The 23,578-nt window shown below is 37.1% G+C and overlaps 1 protein-coding gene across 5 annotated transcripts in view; it reads left to right on the forward strand.

Annotated features, from left to right (window-relative positions):
• The window catches only part of CDADC1 (cytidine and dCMP deaminase domain containing 1), a 47,364-nt gene extending 24,277 nt beyond the window's left edge, over positions 1-23,087 (forward strand). For 2 of the 5 annotated variants that reach the window (XR_009346870.1, XR_009346872.1), the window contains 6 exons: positions 4,592-4,641; positions 8,679-8,848; positions 10,702-10,891; positions 14,785-14,845; positions 16,920-17,106; positions 20,725-23,087. Coding sequence is in view for 2 of the 5 variants with exons in the window: in XM_059143898.1 (XP_058999881.1) it covers positions 4,592-4,641; positions 8,679-8,848; positions 10,702-10,891; positions 14,785-14,845; positions 16,920-16,993 (545 nt within the window). In the remaining 3 variants the exon portion in view is untranslated. Of the gene's footprint in view, positions 1-4,591; positions 4,642-8,678; positions 8,849-10,701; positions 10,892-14,784; positions 14,846-16,919; positions 18,484-20,724 lie in introns of those variants that run through there. The other 3 variants (XR_009346871.1, XM_059143899.1, XM_059143898.1) reach the window with 3 other exon arrangements.
• The last annotated feature ends 491 nt before the right edge of the window (positions 23,088-23,578 follow it).

The raw sequence follows: 23,578 nt of genomic DNA on the forward strand, positions 1-23,578 counted from the left end.
TTCACATCTTACCAAGCATAAGATTTTTCAAAGTAAAATCATGATCACTTTTAAATGTAACTTTGAAAGCGGGGGGGAAAATATAGGCAGGAGGAGCAGTAGAGTAAGTTTTGATGAATGGAGGATATTTTTTAGCTTATCCCAAGAAAGAAGGAGAAGAAAGAAAATCACAAGAAAAGGTTCATACAAATGCCACTGGTCTGCAGTATATTCTAAACAAAGACCACAATCAAAGTACTTTTCACTAGAATGGAGATTCTCAACTGACAGTATATCAGAATCACCATTAAAGGTTTTATTAAAAGTACAAATGCTTGAGTTCCAACCCAGACCCACTGAACCGAGTCCATAAGGATGTGGCCTAGGCCTATGAATTTTTAAAGTTCTCCAAGGGATTCTGATCTTCAGCAGGGTTAATAATCACTCAATTTTTATTAAAGAATTTGGTTCTACTATAGGCACAAACTGTATGATTCCAAACAACTGTTGTGTAAAAGTCTGATTTAATGTCATTATGTTGTATCGTGGGCCATGCACTAGTGTCTTGGCCAAAAAACCAGCTTTCTAAAGAATCTTTCTCTTAACCGTTCTGGAAGGACAGAAATAAATGGGAATAGCTGTTACAGCCATAATTCACTAATTCCCCTTTGCTAATAAGAATTCAGCTGATTCCAGAGTGAGATGGGCATGCACTGTTCTTTTAATTGATCTCAATATCTCCTCAATATTCTCATAGGAGAATCATACCATGTATGAATCATGAATCATACCATGTATGAATATGAATACATATGAATATGAATATGTATGAATGTGAATCATGAATATGAATCATACCATGTATGATTCCAGTGTTTGAAGATGTGGTTAAAAAAAAAAAAGAGGTGGTAATGTATAGATACAAATTCGTCCCCATGTTCTTTATAAGATACTTATAAAGTATCTCATAAATTTGTAATAAATTATAAAGTTATCCACTATTTCTGTGCAGAGTTTTGTACATAACATTGTGCTTTTGCACTTGATGGATAACTGAAAAAATTTTTCAAGGTTAAATTTTTGATTTTGCGTGACTGTTTGCCTGGAACCCAAACCTGGCTAGGATGCAAGTCTCGGGGATGCAGTCCGCTCCGCTGTCAGCTCTTCTGGGGAAGAGAGCCATGTGTTCATCACCGTTTCCTTAGCACTGAAGCACAGTGTGTTGAATGGATAAAGGAAATCTTTTTATATCCAAATGTAGATGGTCCACAATCCCTTCTCCAAAATACTTGGAGCAAGATGAAAAGGAGTCCAAAATTTTTCAGATTTTAGAAAGGTAATATGGTTACCTTTAGAAAGGTAATATGGTATTGTATTGCATATGGCACAGCTCTCCGGGAGGGGCCTGAAGCAGTACATTGTAATCAAACACATACATATGGAGTAAAATGTACGAATATTTGCACTAAATATTTGGTCAGGTGTGGCCACAAAAGAAGTACATCAGGCTGTCCCCAAAAAAACATTTGATATAAGGGATTGATAAGGAATTCTGGACTTGTATTCTTCACTGATGATAAATTATAACAGTAACAGTTTATTGAGCACCTGGAATTTGTAAGGCACCGAGCCAGGAAATTTATATATGTATCTCACTGAACACTGAGGACAATCCTGCAAGGTAGCTATCCCCATGATAGTGTGTGCTCTGAATAACCCAGAATTTTCATTTCACTCTGTTCAGTTTGTTTTGACTTTATTTCACAAAGTGAAGACACCATTTCTTTAATCCATTTCATTCAAAAATATGCATGAGTAAAATGAATCCCAAAACCTCTAACAACAGAATTCTAAAAGTAACTAAGAAGTAGATGCCTATTTGCTTTTTGGATGCTGAATAAATAGGATCCCCAGAGATCTTGTTAAAGGACATTTTGAATTAGCAAAAAAGTGACAGTGTTCATTTAGACTCTAGAGGGGGATAAAAGAGAGGAGGGCATTGCCTCTTACCCATCTGGTTCAAGTGTGATTTTTTATCTTTTTTGAGTCCTCTTTTCCCTTAGACTAAGTGCTTTCCAAAGCTGAGGATTATGCTTTCCTCCTAAACCACAACTTTGGTGATGAATATAAGTTGGAGTAGCCACAAAAGTGAACTGTTTCAAATCATAACTTGGTGATTCTCAGCTTGCAGTACGCCTGTGAATCAGAGGGGATGCTCATGGAAAGTATGGGTTCCTGAGCCCCGCCTGACTCCTTTGGAGAGGTTGCTTCAGATTTCCATGGGAGCTGGGAGGCCTCCCTTTTAACAAGCCTCCAGTGATTCTGATGAAGTGGGCTATGGACCGCACACGGACATACTCTGATGTGACCCCAGAATCAGGGGCAAAATAGCCACACCCGTGTTCCAGAGCCATGGGATAAAGAATTCTCTGACTTTCAGTGATCAGAGTCTCAGGAATTGGGCTCAGTGATTATAAGTTGACCTTTCCTTCAAAGGATGTACAGAGAAAACCTTGTGAATGATCAGATCATGGGGAGCAATTTCTGTAAAAATTACAGATACAAAAAGATTCTTGAGAAATGATCTCATCTGTCATCCAGCCTTGGAGCCGTGGGAAATCTCCATCTAGCATGGATGAAATTTATTCTGATCTTAAAAGGCACAGTAAAGGATGTTCTGTCAGTGTAACTAGATTTAGCTAGACAGTAGAGCTGCATACTGATGGAAAATCACATTTTCCCCCTCCTGACAATGTTTAGTCTGTCCCCCGACTGAAACAGAAAAAGTGGCTCCTGAAACTGGAAAAACATAACATGAAAAACACTTGTGCCAATGATAGGAAAAATAGGCCCTTAGCATGAAGAATTTCTATTTCAGTCTCTCATTTTTTTATTTCAGGTTTATACATATATTAAGGATAATTTTGCTTAAAAGATTTTGATGTTTCAGGCAAATATAATCTTATGTTTTTAGCTTCTGCCACTTGCCTTAGTAATGAGCGTAAAGCTATAATTGTATTCTTTCCCCCCTCATGTTATATTCTGAAGGTCTTGGAAGGAACAAAATTTTGTTTACACCACAATCTCTTTCATGAATCTCCACTCTAGAACAAGCCTTCCCAATACCCTCCACTCCTCATTTCCTACCTAGCACAGCATGGCAAACAGGTGCTTCTGTGTTTGCCCCTTCCTGTCTCCCTCCCACGTTGGGCTGTACATTTCACAAATACAGGAACCCTCACCACTGTCTACTTGGGCAATCAATAGAGAGAAACCTTTGTTAAGAAATTCTTAACATCAGAGGGAGGGGTAGGTTTCATCTGGAGGGCTACATTTTAGTCACTTGATTTCTCGGCCTGTTTTCTCATCTAGAAAAGGAAATAGCTGCTTTACCTGTAGGGTAAAAATGAGATGGTACATTAAAAGTGCTTCAGATAAATTGCACAAATGCTTTGTGATATAATTTTGAAAACCCGAGCTTACTTGAACTGAAGATGGGGGATTTCATTATGTTATCATAACTTCTAAAATTTATTTATGAAGCAAACTCATTTTTAATGCCTGGGTAGGATAAAGTTATCATCGGGGGGGATTAACTTTTAGGAAATTATAGGGTAAAACCATAGTTTCATTTACTCCATACCAATATGAGTAAGTTCAGATGATTGGTACCATCTCTGTGTAAGTGTACCTACTTAGCTACATCAGTCCCTTGTTAAGATTTTGATAAATACTATGTTTTTGTTATTAGTGTATAGTTGTCTTAGAAATTTGAAACTTACCCTAGTACTAGTAGAAAAAGTCAATCCTTGATATGCAGAATTTCTATTTTGGTTTTTTAAAGCTTTCTGTTTCAGATTAATGGTTTTAAAAAATACAGCTTTATTTGTTGCAGAAGTTTGGGTTCTACAAGGAAATTATAATCTCGTGTTTAAAACTTCTGGCACTTGATTCAAAATGAGCATTATTCACTAAGTTGCCATTCTTTTCCCCTTCAGGTAAACTCTGAAGGTCAAGAAAGGGTTTTATACACAAATACAAAACAAATAAAAGTTTGTTTTTGTTTGTATTAAAAGTTTGAACTCCTTCTTAGCAAGGACATTTCTGCAAAATGTATTTTCCATGGTTAGAGTGTTTAAAAAATGGTAGAAGACAGATTTGAGTGTTGTGAATTATTGTTACATTAAATCCATTACTTCAGAAATTTCTTTTTAAATCAATTTCATCATCTGTTAGAAATAGTCTTTTAGAAACTGGCTTAGTGGAGAATCTATAAAATTACACTCTGTTCTGGCAGCTTTGAAGTAATTGGACTGTGGGCACTGCCGTTTTAATGAGCTCTGCATATAGATCATGTGTGACTGGGTTGGCAGTGACCCTGCCTGGTTATTTAGTACCTAGTTCCATATTCTATTCTTAAAAGTATTTATTTTAGTGGTAAATTTTTACTAAATAAATTTAATAATAAAAATGTATTTCTATAATTAGTGAAGATGTCAAGGATTGTTGCTACATTATGAATTATGTTTCAACAATATATATTATTTTTGGAAATGTGTTTCTGAAATTAACAAATTGATCTTTACTGAGTTAAATGTCATTTATCTTTCAGAGGATCATAAAACTGGAGTTGGAGCAGTCATCTGGGCAGAAGGAAAATCTGTAAGTATGAAAATAATTTCTTTAAGTTTTTATTTATTTAAGAAATCTCTGCATCCAATGTGGGGCTCAAACTCATGACCCAAAGATTAAGAGTTGTGTGTTGTGTGCTCTTCTGACTGAGGCAGCCAGGCACCCCTAGAAATCATTCTTTAGACATTTAACCTTGATTTTGTTTAAACATAGTTCGATCTTAAGTGCATTACATTTTATTGACCCATTGGGGTTAATATTTTGTATGGGTGCTTTTACTAAATTGTATAAACAGTTGATCATTCCCAGGGTGCCTGAGTGGCTCATTGGGTTAAAGCCTCTGCCTTCGGCTCGGGTCATGATCTCAGGGTCCTGGGATTGAGCCCTGCATGGGACTCTCTGCTCAGTGGGGAGCCTGCTTCCTCCTCTCTCTCTCTGCCTGCCTCTCTCTGCCTACTTGTGATCTGTCAAATAAATAAATAAAATCTTTAAAAAAAAAAAAAAAGCAGCTGATCATTCCCTCAACAAGTGTCTAGATAGACTCGTTCATTTAGCAAACATTTATTAAACACCCCTACAGGGTAGGCACTGTGCCACAGTAAACAGGAGCTAAAGACCACATTTTCTGCCTTTCCTGGCCTTAAATAGTTTATTAATGGAGACAGGAGAACAAAAAAAGACTGGTATATAACTGTAATTATAACACGGCACTGGGAGGGCATGGAGGAGCAATCTCTCTGCTGCTTGGAGAAATGAGTAAAATATTCTTGGAGGAGGTAGGGTGCTATTTATTAGTCTTGAAGAATGCGTAGGAAGACATGAGACAGTAAATTAGTATGACTGGGAGGATAACATGCAGAGGGAGAGGGTATGAGAGAGAATGTGGGAAAATTCAAGTGATTTGGCTTATAATATGCACTCTACATGCTATACTGTACTCTATAGTAGAGTAGCAAAACATTAGACTGGACCATGAAGAAATCTGTATGCCATGTAAAGAGTTTGGACATTATCTTTTCAATAGTGGGATACTCTAGTGCTAACCAATAGAAATAAAAGGCAAGTCACACACATAATTTTAAATTTTCTAGGAGCTGCATTAAAAAAAAAATAAAAACATGGGATGCCTGGGTGGCTCAATCAGTTAATTATCTGTCTGCAGCTTAGGTCATGACCCCAGGATCCTGGGATCAAGTCTGCATTGGGCTCCTTGCTCAGCAGGGAGCCTGCTTCTCCCTCAACCTGCCCCTCCCCCTGCTTGTTCTCTCTCTCTCTCTGGCAAATAAATAAATAAAATCTTTTAAAAATAATAAAAAAATAAAAGAAACATGTATTTAATTTTAAGAATATATTTTATTTAATCAAATCCAGAAATACTCTTTCAACATGTAATCAATATAAAAGTTATTAATAAAATATTCTGCATTTGGGGGGAGTAGTAACTCTCCATAATCCTATATATAGTTTATACTTACAGTACGTCTCAATTCAGAGTAACCATATGTGGCTAGTGGCTACTCTGTTGGACAGTACAATCTAAGAATATTTGAGATGGGAAAATGATTTGATCAGATTTATACTAAAAGGGGGAATGAAGTGGGGCTACACAGCAAATAAGGAGCTAATAAAGAGGAGCTGATGAGGACTTGGAGGTGTGGGCGTGGATTGGAAGGGCAGGGAGTCAAGAGACACTTAGTAACCACAAGTCTGACTGAAAGAGGAGTAGGAGGGCGCCTGGGTGGCTCAGTGGGTTGAGCCGCTGCCTTCGGCTCGGTCATGATCTCGGGGTCCTGGGATCGAGTCCCGCGTCGGGCTCTCTGCTCAGCAGGGAGCCTGCTTCTCTCTCTCTCTCTCTCTCTCTGCCTGCCTCTCTGTCTACTTGTGATCTCTTTGTCAAATAAATAAATAAATAAATCTTTAAAAAAAAAAAAAAAGAAAGAGGAGTAGGAAGCTCAGGCCTTGCCTCCTAGACTTAACAGCAAATAATTTGACTGTTTCCCTGGATATATCAAAAGCCCCTCAAGTTCAACTAACCAACAATCTAGTATCTTCCCTGCTAACCTATTTCTTCATCAGTGGTCACCATCCTGTTCCCTGTTACTACACACGTATAATCAACTAACAAGTGCTATGAATTCCACCCTCAAAAGATCTTTTAACTCTACTTATCTCTACCCCAGCTATGAGTACCTACTGGAATAGATTCCTCCACCAAAAACTCCCGTAGCATTCTGTGCAACTTTGTTACACTCATCACAGTTGAAATTATGTGCACAATTTCTTATCTCCAGATTATAAGGTTCATGAGGGCAAGGATTCTGTGTCTTGTTTATAGCTGTATTCCTGGCACCTAACACAGTGCTTGGCCTATGGTTGGAACTCTCATTTGTTTATATGAAAGCCCAGCAGGCTTTGGCTTAACATTTGGTTCTCAAGTGCTTGTAAGAATTTAAGTTTCCAGTCAAGCTATCTATAATAGGCAGCATGGTAAAGTGGAAAGACATGAGTATGGAGTCTAGCAACTCAGGCTTGAATTCTGGCTGTGTTGCTAAGCATTGTGACCCTAGATAAGTTTCATCTCTCTGGGCCTCATTTTCCTTATCCAAAAAATGGAAAAACTAATAGTATTACTGTCAAGGTTGTTGTGATGATTGATTAAATTAAATAATACATATAAAACTCAGCATGATGTTTGACATGTAGTAAATGCTCAAGAATAATTTATTATTATTACTAGAGAGATAACATTTTATTTGTAAGCTTTTGTTGGCGCATGATAACTAAGACTTTTATAAAGAGGTCATACTAGGGTCCCTGGGTAGCTCAGTGAGTTAAGCCTCTGCCTTTGGCTCAGGTCATGATCTTAGGGTCCTAGAATCGAGCCCCGCATCAGGCTCTCTGCTCAGTAGGGAAACTGCTTCCCCCTCTCTCTCTGCCTGCCTCTATGCCTACTTTGATCTCTCTCTCTGTCAAATAAATAAATAAAATCTTTTTTTTAAAAGAAGAGGTCATAGTAATGAGTTTGTTGAAACTATCACATGAATAGTTAGAATATATTGAAATTTACCAAGGTTTATAGCATATTCCAAATTATTATAAACACTTATGATTTGTACAGCATTTACTCTAGTAACTGATATACCATTCATATTATATATAATAGGCCATTGACTATGAGAGATAAAAAAGAGCTATTTAAATTAAAAAATCAATTATAAATATATATATATAATATGCCTATAATATATATATATATATATATATAAACATACAATAGAGGCTCAATAAATATGAATATTAAAGGAAAGTACATTTGCAGGGGGCATCTGGATGGCTCAGTCAGTTGGCTGTCAGCTCAGGTCATGGGGATCAAGCCCAGCATCTGGCTCCTTGCTCAACAGGCAGTCCGCTCCTTCCTCTCCCACTGTCCCTCCCCCTGCATGTGCTCTCTCTTTCTCTCTCTCAAATAAGCAAAATCTTTTAAAAAGTTTTTAAAAAGGAAAGCACATTTTTTGTTTTTCAGCTGTATCACAATAGCACATTTTTAGTTCAATAATAGAAATTGTTCAAAATATTTTTAGAATTTCTGACTTTGTTAACTAGCAGAACAGCATATATGAAATTAACAATTATTTATTGAGGACCTGTTATATATGGAACACTCTAAAAGGTTTACTTCAAGGCACAGAAAAGAGGCATAAAACATGGTTTCCATTCTCCAGGATCCTTGTAACCTATTTGGGGAGAGATGTCGGAATCAAATGAAATAATTTGAATTAAACAAGTTTTTGATTAAACTAGTGTTTAATTCAAGGACTGTTTAATCTCAAGCCAGTGTTTAATCTCAAGGACTACCTTGAGATTTTATATCAGAAATGATCAGTCTTCTTGAAATTTAGCTTTGACAAGACAATACTGCAGTAGAAGAATGTAAGATTGATTTTTTTTGTCATAGAAAATGGAATTAGTTATATAAAGTGTGATACCAAGCTTTAAAATACAGTTTCAGTTGCCTTTTTTTTTTTAATGTTGACAACTCACCTTTGTTGGTTTGCTCACTACCACAGAGAAGTTGTGATGGAACAGGCGCGATGTACTTCATAGGATGCGGTTATAATGCTTTTCCTGTTGGATCCGAGTATGCTGACTTCCCACACATGGATGACAAACAGAAAGACAGAGAAATAAGGAAATTCAGATACATTGTACATGCGGAGCAGAATGCCTTGACATTTAGGTATGAAATTCGTTTCCATGTCTTTTTTTGAAAGCATAGGAAGGGCTTAAAAAAAAACAAAACATGGCAAGGGTTAGTTGAAATTAGTTTTCCTTTAGATTAATTAATTAATTAATTTTAATTCTAAGAAATATTCTTTTCAGAAGTATAATTTTGGTTATATCTGCTGTTTGCTGCCTGACCTGACGCCATTGTCAGAGATCCTCCAGGCCTTTAAATTTGTTGAATGAGGGACGCCTGGGTGGCTCAGTTGGTTAAGCAGCTGCCTTCGGCTCAGGTCATGATCCCAGCGTCCTGGGATCGAGTCCCATATCGGGCTCCTTGCTCCGCAGGGAGCCTGCTTCTCCGTCTGACTCTGCCTTCCACTCTGTCTGCCTGTGCTCGCTCTCGCTCGCTCTGACAAATAAAATCTTTAAAAAAAAAAAAAAAAAAATTTGTTGAATGAGCCTATTTTTTTCTTGTCTTCCTTGTCTCCAATATCCAACTGCTTGAAGTTTGTCATTAGGGTCTTCCCTATTTCCAAATTGTAAGATATCCTTTATTTCCTAAATCTAGAGCACATGTATCTATGAATATATAAATTTTATTCTGAACCAAATTGCTTTAACATGGTTTTTGTTGGAGATGATAACTTGCATTATCTCCCTTCAGATGCTAATCTAGATCATTTCCACAAACATTTCTCCACATTTACCATTAAGAGAGTGATCTTAAGGGATTCAAAACTGAGTAAGGGATGGCTTTTGTCCTTGAGGAGGTCATAGTGCTCCTCAGTGTAAGACTTCGTTCAAGCTAAGATGATGGGTTTTCTGGGAAAGGCCAACACAAAGTCCTCTGGAAATTCAGGGACTGTGGCAGATTGAGGGGAGTATGAAGGGAAAGCTGCAAGGAGGAACTGACATTTGAGCTGAATTTTGAAAGTCTGGTAGTCACCACTGTGGCAATTGGACATGCTTACTTGAAGGGAAGCTATTCTTGCTTCAGACAGCACCAGATGCTTCAAGACCATCTTGTAGGTATATTAAGTAGACAAGATGCATAAAATTCTGTTACCCTGATCTAGACAAACAGAATGGGTCTGAACTAGGGAGATGGATCTGGAAGGCTGGCAGTGGTATAAGACAGCTGACTGAGAGCAGTGGAAACCACAGAACAAGCAAATGCAGATGAGAGCATTCCTTAGTGCTAAACTACCCCAGCAAACAATTAATTCTCTGGTCTTGTCCTTGGGCTCATCGTTACAGATTGACTTGCTTCATTTGTATGGAGGCATGAATCTGCCAAAGCCAAATGTTTGTTAAAGTAAAGCATCCTGTCTCAGGGAAGAGGTAAAGTAATTGTAACTCAAAGCAGATTTTATGTATTCATTTAGCAATTTAACAAGCATTTATTAAATATCCAGTAGGTACTAGGTAAGGGTCAGATCTTTTGGCACCCATGATGAGCTAATGTCTAATCTCCCATGGTGAACTTGTAAGGAGGATGTTAGTTCCAGCCCCTAACTGTGGCATTACAGAGTTCTTAATGTAGATGGCACTGTTCTTGTTCTCCTTCTCCCCCCCTCTCTTTCAGTGTCTGCCCATTTTTATTTGTAATCTAATACCGAACATCTTACTGATTGCTTAGAATAAATAAATGAATTTTAATGATCATTACTGTCATGTTCAGGTTGTATATTAACATTTCATGAGTTTATATGTTTTGTAATTCATTAATTTGGCTAGAATAAAGTTTACTATTGTTTATAACATAAATCTGTTCTAAAATCAGCTCAATTTTAGTATTTAAGGATTTCTCTAAATATAACTCTCCTTGTGGAAGCCAACTTTTTAATATTTATACATCTTTCGTAGGTGTCAAGAAATAAAACCGGAAGAAAGAAGTATGATTTTTGTCACAAAGTGCCCATGTGATGAGTGTGTGCCTTTAATTAAAGGAGCAGGCATAAACCAGATCTATGCCGGAGATGTAGATGTTGGAAAAAAGAAGGCAGACATCTCTTACATGAGATTTGGGGAACTTGAGGGTGTTAGCAAATTTACAGTAAGTAGATAACACATTTTTTTTTCAAGTATGCTTTCTATTATATTGTCAGGTACCCTGCTGATTATTTTAAATTAGTGATTCCCACACTTTTAAAGAGTTCCAACAAAATATTATTACTGAGTTTATTTTTTATGTGCAAGCACTCACCTTATTACAAATGTTCAGCTTAAACTTTCTGTCTTATGAATTAATAGGTTTCTAGAGAATTGCAGTCTTGATCTTACAGATTTTAAATTAATAGTCCCTTTGGTGCCATCTGGTGGCTAACAAAAGAAAATCTCTGACCCACCTCTTCCCTTGCCCTTCTGGTGTGGGTGGTAAATAGAGGTGAAAATAGTTTCGGATTACCCAAGAGAGGGACTTACACACACACACACGCATGCACTCATGATACATGTTTCTCATGGGAAAGATCAGAAAAAGAAGGGATTTAATATTGCAAAAAAAAAAAAAAAAAAGGTACTGAAGTAGTTCATGGAAAACTTAGAACTTTTAACTGTTCCACTATGTAGGTTTCTTTTAAAACTTCTTTTCAGAAACAATCTCAAACATACAGAAAAGTTACAGAATGTTACAAAGAACTTTTTTCCCCCCAGAAACCTTTGAGAGTAGCTTGTTGACATGATAACCAGATCATTGTCAAATAGCAGTAGATTTTCCTACAAAACCATAATACAGCCACAAAACTCAGGAAATTGTCATTGATACATTACTGCCATTTCATCCACAGGTGCCAATAGAAGTTTATCAGCCGTGCCAGTGTTCTATAGAGCAAAAGGATCCTGCTCAGAATCATATGCTGCTTTTAATAATAATTCTGACATTTAATGTAACACTTAAATGCAAGAATTTGCAGTGGGTATAAAAAGCATATAATTGTTTATAAATTTTGAGTTTACCGGGGCACCTGGATGGCTTAGTTAGTTAGGCAACTGACTCTTGATTTCAGTTCAGGTCATGATCTCAGGGTCATGAGTTTGAGCCCCACATTGGGCTCCACCCTCAGTGGGGAATCTGCTTGAGATTCTTTCCTTCTGCCCCTCCCCCTGCCCCAACATTCTCTCTCTCTCTCTCTCTCAAATACATAAGTAGATCTTTAAAAAAAAATTCCAGTTTACATTCCTGTCTTGAATCCACAGTCCCTGGAACATATAAGGCACCAAAAAGATACTTTTTAAACTGTCTCTCTATATATGAATACATACACTTATACACTTATATATTTATATTTATAATTTATATTTAAAAGTTTAAAACTATAAAACATTGTCTAGTTTCTCTGTGTGTGCAGTATTATAAATATTTACCCTTTTTATTTTTGTCATTTATTTTTGTTTTTTTATTTCCAGCTTTATTTAAATTTATAATGATTTTTTGTTAAGATTTTATTTATTTATTTGACAGACAGAGATCACAAGTAGGCAGAGAGGCAGGCAGAGAGAGAGAGAGGAGGAAACAGGCTCCCTGCTGAGCAGAGAGTCCGATGCGGGACTCGATCCCAGGACCCTGAGATCATGACCTGAGCCGAAGGCAGCGGCTTAACCCACTGAGCCACCCAGGCGCCCAATTTATAATGATTTTTTAAAAGATTGTTATCTGTTTATTTGACAGACAGAGATCACAAGTAGGCAGAAAGGCAGGCAGAGAGAGAGGGGGAAGCAGGCTCCCTGCCAAGCAGAGAGCCTGATGTGGGGCTCGATCCCAGGACCCCGAGATCATGACCTGAGCCTAAGGAGGACCCTGAAAGAAAAGAGAGATGAGAGAGGTGCCTCTTTTGTAAAAGTGAACAGAAACTTACATCCAGCTAGTCAAAGGGAAATCTCCAGTTCTGTTTTTGTTTTCTATGTCTTCATTCCTCCTGAAGAGTGGGAAGAAATAGGTTTTACACATTCTCTCCACAAAGATTAAATGACCTAGCTCTTCAGGAGTGTGATTTACAGATTAAGTGAATTCTGAAATATGTTGCTTACTCGTGGATTTGAATAGCTTTGCCACTGTGAAGAGCATGAAGAGATCAGAAGAAGGGGAGATACAATGACAGGAACAAAGGCATTGAGTCCCCTGGGCAGAGATGGGCCAAGATCCACTAGGGGTACCCCGCTCAGCTGTGCATGGTTCTTCTCTGTGCTCCTTCCAGTAACAGTTAGCTCTCCCCATCTTCTCATCCTTTCCCTCCTCTGGCCTGGTTGCAATATGATGTCAATTGTTTCAGCTACCTGCTTCACTAAATGCCTTCTTTTGTAAATACCAGTGACGAACATGATATAATTCATTCTAAATTTGAATATCACTAAGGATGATACTTATTTTTAGATTGTCAAGAGTAGTATAGGAGTATCCAAAAAATGATATTTTTTTAAATTAAAGCAAATTGAAATTAATTTTGTTTGAAAAAGTTTTGTCTTTCTCTTTGGTGTGTTGCCATATACCTTGAGTTAATTGGTATGTTCTGTGGAATTGTTGCAGGCTAGGTTAGGGCTGAGAAACAGTATTTTCAAGAATAGATTTTACCAGTGTAGGCCCATGTCCATTTATTTAGAATCTTTTTTTTTTTCTATTTAATACATGTGGCTTTTGCTTTATTAGGTCATTTTTTTTTTATTATGAAAGTGATATATGCTCATTGTAGAGGACTAGGAACATAAAAAAAGAACAGATATTCTCTGACAACTTATAACATATAATGACAACTCTAACAACAGATAACTACTGTTAACATGTTGTTTTATTTTCCCCGTCTTGATAATTCTTCAAAGATAATGTTTAATGATTCAATATATTCCAACTTGTAGATATAACTTGTTTAAACATTCCCCTGTTGTGAGGCACCTAAATGGCTTCTAAGTTTCTTACAGTTAGAATTACTTTTTTTATGATTATCCTTAAATATATATTCATGGTTATTAGTTTTTACTTTGCCCAAATTAATGGATTTTAATGGTTTGACATGATTTGAAACATACTTTTTTTTTTTTTTAAGTTCACATATAATTTCCCACCCCTTATAAATCCTCTTTTCTCCTGGTGCTCCCATTTCTCCAGGGAACCAACCAGTTCTAGATGTCCTTCCTTTCCAAAGACTTTTTTGCACATGGCAAAAGATTCATCTGGTATCTTATTCCCTACCCCACCACCGAGCATCATGATATTCGCTAGTTGATCTGTTGAACTCCCTGGTGCTTATGGAAGAGGACCCGGGCACTGTATACTGAATTGTACTTCTCTAGAGATAGTGCCTAATGAGGCCTTTTTGGTCAAATCATTAGTGATTCTGACAATGGGGACTTCTAGCCAAGTGAGAAAGGAAGGGCTGTGCCATGAGGTGCTGATCACACTCAGTTTTTCTCTTCCCTGCTCCAGGCTTCTCTCTTTCCTTCTGAATGGCTAAGATGGAAAACTGAAATCAGAGGAGATATGATCTGTAGTGTGATATGACTATATTAAAATACAAGATAATAGTGATCATATTTTCATTCTTAATATCTAGGCCTTCTGTAGCTATCGTAAGATGCTGTAGAACCTGGAGACAGAATGTGGGATGGCGGAAATTCTATAGTGTTGAGCAGGCCGACTCAGGTTTTAACTCTATTGCTGCCCTCAGTGTGCAGCCCTGGGTGTGTAGCTAGCTATACTTCACTGGTCTTCCATTTCCTTACCTCTAAATTGAAGGTAAAGGATTTTAAAGTTTCTTCCTTCTCTAAAAGTATTGATTCTGATCGCAGAAGTTGTATCATTCAGGGCCATTATTAGGGCTTGGTTGGTATGAACATGCCAACTCTTTTTTATGACATAAAAAAAAAAAGTTTTGATATTCTGACAACAGAGTGCTGAAATGCTATTTATTAAATCCTTGTTAAACATACATGTAAAAAGTTTGTGCCCTTTTACAGTGGCAGCTGAATCCATCAGGAACATGTGTTGGTGAACAGAATGAGCCTGAAAGCAAGGAGAGTAAGTATTTAAAGTTCTCATTAAGCTTAACTTTGTTGTTGAGAAGAAAGGTTACAAAGCGAGTTCTAATGATGGAGTGTTGGAAATTGTTGTGGTTGTAGACAGAGCATGCACTTTTGGCTGGCTAGATTTTTTCCCTTCAATTTGTTCACAAACATTTGTGTATCCACTATATGCCAGGTTCACCAGGGAGTGCTGGTGTATAATTGGTCCTGTAGAATCTGCATCTTAATACAAATAATCATGTACACGTTGAATATATAAATTAAAGGTATAGGAAACACTAAAACCATGCTCTTCTATACCAAACTAAAGCTTGGCGGACAGTAAAAAAGGAAAGTGTGTATAATTAATACAGATGGCTGTAGAGCCCAATTAGAGGGTGTATACATTTTTGCTTGAGTAAAGGCACATTTGTAGAGATTGGCCAGAGAATGGAATTCCTCTGGTTATTTGAATAATCTAACTAAAGTAATCACAGCGATCATAAATGCTTACTAGTCTTCACAGTTTTATTATTTGCATATTAACAGGTATTTTTAATGTAATGCCATCTTGGGGAGATCTTGCAATTCCTTAGTATATAACTTTGATCATTAGTTATGGCTACGCGGTATTATCTTTAGAGACTTATTTATTTATTGAGAGAGAGTGGGGGGGTGTTTGGGGGAAGGGCACAGTGAGGGGAGGAAGGGAAGAGAAGGGCAGAGAGAGAGGGAGAGAGAGTCTCAAGCAGACTCCGTTCTGAGTGCAGAGCCCTGCATGGGACTCAGTCTCATGACCCTGAGATCACGACCTGATCAGAAACCTGTGAGTCAACCGTGCCACCCAGGTGCCCCCACAGTATTAGATTTAAACATAAGCTGAGTTATCAGCTGTTTGGATTCTAGGTAAATGGAAGTTTACTATAATAACTAAAAAGTTATTGATAATAACAAGGATTTTATTACTCTGAAAAATCAGGAAATGAAGAGGTCTTTATGAAAATAATTTCTATTCTGTAGTTTCTGTGTAAATACCTTGATTATTTCTGTTCTGAATTTAGCTTTATTTATTCAAGTAGTAGATATTTTTTTTGCAATCTGGAATAAAATAAATACCTACCCACTCCATCTTTTGAAAAAATTAATCAGGGAAAAAGATTGAAAAAATAGAAAGAAAAATATAGATGATCTGATTAAAGAATATATTTTCAGTAACAATGTTTGAGGGGGGTTATAAAATTAAGAACATCTGGTCAACAAAAGATAACATTGAAAGAGTACAAAGGCAACCATATACTAGGAGATCCCTGCCACCTACAATCAATAAAGGATGCGTATCCAGGGTTTGTTGTTCCTGCATCACTAAGGAAAGGAAGACATGCTGCTGCCCTTAGCAGTCCTGAGATTGGAAGGAGAAGTTGTGGTAGGGAGGGGGCAAGAGGAAGGCTTCTGCTTTGCTGGCGATATTTTCATTATTGACCTGGATGATGGTCAAATGTAGATTTGCTTTGTGACTGTTCACTGAACTGCAAGGTCATGTTTTGTATATATTTTTGAACAAATGTTTTATATCAACAAAAATATCGTCCTATCTCTTTTTCACTTTTTGTAACAGCTTTATTGCGGTAGAACTCATATATCATTAATTTGCCCTTTTAAAGGATAGAGTTCAGAGTTGAGTGATCCACTTCTTAACAGCACAAACACCATACTGCCTGAGTAGGTTATCTAGATAGAATCTGTTCTTCAACAGTTGAGAATTTGAAGGTAAAATAAAATGAATGTCCTTTTTAAAAAAAATTTTATTTATTTATTTCACGGAGAGAGAAATCACAAGTAGGCAGAGAGGCAGGCAGAGAGAGAGGAAAGCTGGCTCCCTGCTGAACAGAGAGCCCGATGTGGGGCTCCACTTCAGGATGCTGAGATCATGACCTGAGCCGAAGGCAGAGGCTTAACCCACTGAGCCACCCAAGTGCCCCTGAATGTCCCTTTTGAACTTAAGCATTGTTTTGATCTTACAACTGCTATGACTTTAATACCATGTGTTTGAAGTGACGTTTTCCTGATACGAAGTTATTCTTGATCACCAGATGGTGTGTTGAGACCCTTACCTCTGGGTGAAGAACAGCACCAAAACAAAAAGCTGTGTCTTGGAAACCACTAAGAAATCCTGTCTAAACTGGAGTGAGGCCTCAAGACTTTGTATTTGCACTTTTAAAATTCAGCCTTGTTAACTCAGAAAATAAGGGTGGATTTTGTGAATAACTGAGAAAAATTGTAAGGAAGCTAATTTATTACTACCATATGGATGGATGATGTTAATGAGAATATTTTTATTTTAGATTGGTGTATTTTCCAGAATATGGTGGTGTGTTCTTTTATTACATTAAATGAGGTAGCGATGATTTAGTAAGACAAATTTAATCAGATGTAGAGGTTACTTTCTCCTTGTCTTAGGTTTATATTAGCCAGTTTTTTGAAAGGGACTGGTTCACTGGAGGTCACATCTCAGCAGAGAATTATACATCTTTTAAAAAATTTAATTCCTTCAGATTATGAAGGTGATAGTAAACTGCTTCAGGGCAATAAATGATGACCTGGCCATTTTTAAGTCAGTGTGTGGCTCACCAAAATCTCACATTTATACCTAAATCTTTTTAATATTCAGAATTTAATTAGGATTAAATCATAAAATATGATGGTGGCATACCAGAACCCCATTTAAAAGCATATTCCTAACAATGTTATTAATTTTTTAAAAAATCTTTTGATATGTAGAAATAACAGTGATTGTTGCACTACGGTGTTAGATCACTGATTTGGGGTAGCGGCAGAAAGAGACTATAATTCTGAATCAGTATTGCTATTTGCTAACACAAACAACACCAGATTTGTTTATGATGTTAACGGTGAAGAAATATTTTAGTCTAGAATATTGAAACAACTTTTTGTCAAATTCCATTCATAAATGCTGCCCATTTTTCCCTTCATGCAGTTAACAGAATGTCTCATGGCTTTCAATGGGAGATCTTTTAAAAATATTCATAAACCTTAAGAATACTGAAGATCTCCAGTAAACACTATGATCAGTTCCTTTATATTCCAAATTGCTATTTGTGAGACCTCTCATTTTTACTTCCTGAGAAACTTCAAAAAATTAGTCCAAAGCTGAAGATACGTGTTTTGCATTTTCCTAGAGTTAGGGAGGGAATGCAGAGCCCATGGCCCACAGTCCTGTGGGGGGGACACCCCACGGAGCACCTGCCTTGGCTGTATAGAGACCATGAGATTTGCCTCTGCTCTTGTCCCCAACCTTTCCACCGCACCACATGGCCACACAAGACCTCCTTCCCATTTCTCAGAACGGTACACAGGACAATCCAAATGCTGCCTGATGTCCCTGTTTGTACAGCAGCCAGCTTAGGTCCACTGGGAGTTCAAAGTCCACATACCAGGCAGTTGAGAACTGCCATAAATATTGAGAGGGGAGGAAAAATATTCTTGGAGATAACTAAGACTCATTTGAAAACGAGTAGTTAAGTATTCTAAAATATTTGTCAATATGAAAATACTGAGATTTGTTCACATCCTCCCAGTTGCTTCAATATATAATTTATACAAGCTTAAATTCACATTAGGTTTATTGTTTTTTATTTTTTTTTATTTTTATTTTTTTTTTTTAAAGATTTTATTTATTTGTCAGAGAGAGGGAAAGAGAGCGAGCACAGGCAGACAGAATGGCAGGCAGAGGCAGAGGGAGAAGCAGGCTCCCTGCCGAGCAAGGAGCCCGATGTGGGACTCGATCCCAGGACGCTGGGATCATGACCTGAGCCGAAGGCAGCTGCTTAACCAACTGAGCCACCCAGGCGTCCCTATTGTTTTTTATTAATATGGCATCCACATCAAATGTTTTATAAACCAATCAGCAAATATTTCTTAAGACCGAAAAGCCTGGAATACTGTCAGGTTTATGATTTATGTGTTGGACATTGAAGGGATATCAGAAGGGGGAAACACAAAATGGGAAAATATAAAATGGGGAAAACTAGGATTAGGAACTGGGAAAATTGATATTTCCATACACTATGAAAATTTACATGAAAATGCCATATTTCCTTCTTTATAGCTGGTCAGTTTTCAACATTTATTGAGAAATTCCTGTGCAGTACCAGAGAAAAGCTTAATGAGGGCAGGAATGTACATACACACACACACACACATATACAGGCACACATTCATATTTATATACATATGTTTTATATACATATGCATATACATATGTTATATGTATATAAATTTTATATATATATTAAAATATATAAATTTTTTAAGGTGATAAATCCAGTGCCTATGATAGTTGCCTGGCACATAATAGGCATTCAATAAGTATTTGTTGATTGACTGAATGACTGCTGGACACTGGCTAGACCCTGGAGATGAGATGTGTAAGAAGAAGCTCACAGTCTAGTGGAAGACAGAAGCATGTAACCAGGTAATAGAGACTCAGTTTCAGAGTGGGGTCCCTAGACCAGCAACATTAGCATCACCTGGGGACTTGTTAGAGATTCAAATTAAGTCCACTAAGATCTTTTGAATCAGAAACTGGGTGTGGGGCCCAGCAATGTATGTTTTCACAGCTCTCCAGGTGCTTCTGATGACCTTGGAGGTTGAGAACCACCCTGTGAATGCAACTGTAGGAAGCTTCTAATATATGTAATTAAAACTACTAGAAACAATAAGAACAGCCCTGTATTGCAAAGAAATCAGGATGTGTTTTTAGTTAAGGAAAGGTATGAGGTATGGAGATATATTTTAGCTAAGGGAAAAGAAAGTAAATTTGGCCCTAAAGTAAAGCTGATTATTTCAGAATGGTCATTACAGAATGGAAAAGAGAAAAATAAAGGACAAACTAAGGAAATAGAAGTTTGGGGAAAGAAAAAGAAGGAAGGAAGGAAGAGATAGCAGGAAGGAAGGGAGGAAGGGAGGGAGGAAAGAGGAAAGAAGAAAAGAAAAAAGGAAGAAAAGAAAAAATTTATGAAAAAGAAAGAAAAATTTACCTTCTGTAGTCAACGTTGGCTAAAAATTGAATTGTTATAAGGGTTTTTAAAAATAATAAACTTGCTTTTTTGTTTTAATAGCTTGCTAATGTAATTATCTTTGATTTGCTAAAAGGACAAAATTTTCTTGAACTATTAGTCTGCTCTTGATAAGATATTATGAGTCGTTTTCTTTACCTTTTAAACAGTCTGCCTGGAAAGCAAAGATGTTATGTTTTACTTAAGTAATTTCCTGTGCTTCATGTTGTTTTTATCAGATCTTTGATTACTTAACTGAGTGTTAACATTAAGAGCTGAATTTTCCTTAAAACAATGTAACCTTTTGTATTTGCCTTTAAAATCTTTGTCACTTAAATAGGTAATTAAGTATTATTTCAAATTATCTGTGGTCCTGTTTAGTCAAGTGTCCCAACTTTTTTATATTTTTAGCAAGCCTTTCAAAATAAATTTCTAAATAAAATTTTTTGATGAGGAAATTAAATTGGAATTTTCCAGAGGATCCCTGGAATATCTCAAAAGATTTGTTTTCTTTCTTTATAAAAGAGAGATGCTAAATGAATTGGTTTATGTGATATGCTAAATTACATGGGAAGTGTTGTCAAATAAGAAATATCAAGCTTTCTTTATGTTGTGTTTGTGCAGTTATCTGTTTTAAGTGTTCCAGATATTATATGAAATTCCTAGAAATCAGATGTCCAGGATGATGTTATCACTGTAATTCTAGTTATTATCTTAAAATGTTGTATGTCATAGATATAATCAGATTTTCTTATCAATTGCATTGTAATGAAATCTAGTAGATCTTTATGGCCATTTTTAAGTCTTTTATCATTTACAGACAGTTACTGTTTCACTCGGATGGTTTTATAAAAGTTTTCCTGCAAAAGTGCTTCATCTTCAAGGAAATTCATGAATGGACTCTAACAAGTACTGTAGGATACAGGTTTCTGATAACTTTCAGAGCATCCAGCTGACCTGGGTAAGAATTTCCAGAACTAAAAGAAAAACTGGATTCAAACAGAGTAAATATTAATTACATGGGATTGAAAGAACTTGGGACTGAATGACCTGAGGAAGATGATCGTAATTGTTTATGACTTTTTTGTTTGGTCGTTGTTGTTTTGTTTTGTTTTGTTTTTAGCATTTGGTTTTTCCAGATTTCAGGAAAACTTCTCTTTTCTCTTAAATTACCTATGATTTATACCAATTTGTTTAATTATTCCTTTATAAGCAGAATTGAAACAATTACTTTTTCTCCCCACCTCATGCCTCCCTCATTTAAAAACTGTTAGTATTCTTATTTTTATGGAAATACAGTTATTTGCATAAGTTCATTAAGAATCTTTTTTTTTTTTAAGATTTCTTTATTTGACAGAGAGAGATCACAAGTAGGCAAAGACCCAGGCAGAGAGAGAGAGAGAGAGAGAGAGGAGGAAGCAGGCTCCCTGCTGAGTAGAGAGCCCGATGCAGGACTTGATCCCAGGACCCTGAGATCATGACGTGAGCCAAAGGCAGAGACTTATTAACCCACTGAGCCACCCAGGCACCTCAGAATCTATTCTTTTAATGAGGATATGTGGAAACATTGGTTACGTTACTAAGGCTTTGACTGGAAAGTCATATATGAGAGATACACATAGACTCAGATATGACCAGACAACTTTAAGAAACTCAGATTGACTTTATAAAGCTGATAAACAATAAAGCCCCTTGGAGAAAAAGGTCTAGTACGTTGCTTACATCTAGCAGCTTATTTGGTGAGTGAAGAAGCACTTCCTGGCAGGCTCAGGAACCCCAAGATGATTTGGGGACCTTGAGAAAAGAGGAATTCACCCAGATTTATAGGTGTGGCAGGTGAAGTCTAATGGCAAGTCCTGGACTTGGCTTCCTAGTCTTGAGAGGCTTTTAATAGTTCCATCTGAAAAAAAAAAAAGTTCTTTCTGAGATTCCTTTTGAAAAATTCCACCAAAGCAGATTTAGAAGAGTCTATCTCATCAATTGTTATTCTTGCTATACTTATGTAAATTGGCCAAATGTATTGAAATTAGATTTAATTTGCAAACGAATTAGTCTTACTGTGATTATCTTTGATAGAAAAATTATGTTTCAGTGATACACTATGTAAATATCAGATTCTAGTGCTGTTAATTAGTTTGAGGTTTTGTTTCCCACTTGTAAGATGGAAAGATCCACTGGATCCTGAATTCTGGTCTCCTCTGATACTCGGCGATAGCTGTCCAAACTAGCCTTTCCAGTTTCCTCCCACTTTTGACTTGGAATGGTGAAGAGCAGAAACTGCCCTTTTCCCCAAAGCCTGGCAAACTGCAGGTGAACAACTTGATATAAACTTCAGAGAAATGGCCACAGTAACTCATGTTTAGACAGTCTTCATGCCTGCTGCTGTGTGTGCCACTCAGAAAGTTTACTTGAATACCTGGTGATGTTACCAGAGACATTCAAACTGCAGAAGATGCTTTGACCCTGACGTCTAGAAATTTTCTTGACTGGCCGCCCCTGGGCTCAGAAGCTGGTTTATAATTTGTTCTAATCATTAACCCGTGTTTTTCTTTTGTTTCCATAGAAATGCCTTATTAAAAATTTCTCGCATGTAGGCCTTATGTGGGGAGCCCAGTTACATCACCACCTCCTAAAACGAGAGACACAACTGTTTAACTGAACTGAACTATTTTCAAGACTTAGAGATTAATTCAATGAAATAGTAAAACAATCTACCAACTCAGCTTCTGGATTATGAAGCTCCTTGCAGTTTCAAAGGTGGGTCTGAAGAGGAGCAAAATATGCCACTCCAAATATGGATTACGTTGGCATATGGATTACGTTGAATTAAAATTATTTAAGAAATATCCATTACAAGAAGGACACCCCTTTGTCCCCCTGAAAGCAGGAAATAAATTCCCTGTGTGAAGGGGACCCTCCCTGCACCTGGAGGGTAAAAGCACCCTCATGTCCCAAGAGAGGGGGTTCAGGACTGAGAAGGCTGTATACACCACTTTGTCACTTCTTCAGTAATTTGCTACCCCAAGCCAGTTTGCTACGCAAACCCCTTTGCCAGTTCTTCACAAATCATTGTTTCTTTGTTTTTTGAAAGGTATAAAAGCTTCCTGCTTGGTCAGTTCTTTGAGTCTCATATTTCTATGCCCTCCTGTTTGTACGGAATTAAATTTGTTTTTCTCCTGTTCATTTGTCTTACGTCAATTTAATTCTTAGGCCAGCCAAAGAATCTAGAAGGGAAGAAGGGAAATTTTTTTTTCCTTACACATCCTTGCTATATTTGCTTTCAAGGGCACAACATGGGTTCCTGAAAGAACATTCATGCTTATTGCCAGACCAGCATCGTTTTAAAGGCCAAGCCTCTCAGGACCATTTCCCAGAGAGCTATGATTATGCCTGCTTCTAAGAGAGACTTAGAGCCAGTCTGTTTCATTTACTTTATTACTCTTTGCCAAATTTCTTCATTCTCCATAGCCTGTGATACTTTTCCTATTGGGAAAAGGAAACTAGCTGCTCTAACCTGGGTGACCCAGTTCTGGCTAGCAGAGAAGGTTTATTGGGCCAGAGTCTATGTGTGTTTTCTAACTTCTCTGTGGTTGAGCAGACCGGTCTACCAATGACACTGTGGCCATTGTGCTAACATAGCAGAGGAGTGTCCTAACTTGGATTATGGATGGCTG

This window comes from Mustela lutreola, chromosome 13 (assembly GCF_030435805.1).
Source record: "Mustela lutreola isolate mMusLut2 chromosome 13, mMusLut2.pri, whole genome shotgun sequence".
In the NCBI taxonomy this organism is placed as follows: domain Eukaryota; kingdom Metazoa; phylum Chordata; class Mammalia; order Carnivora; family Mustelidae; genus Mustela; species Mustela lutreola.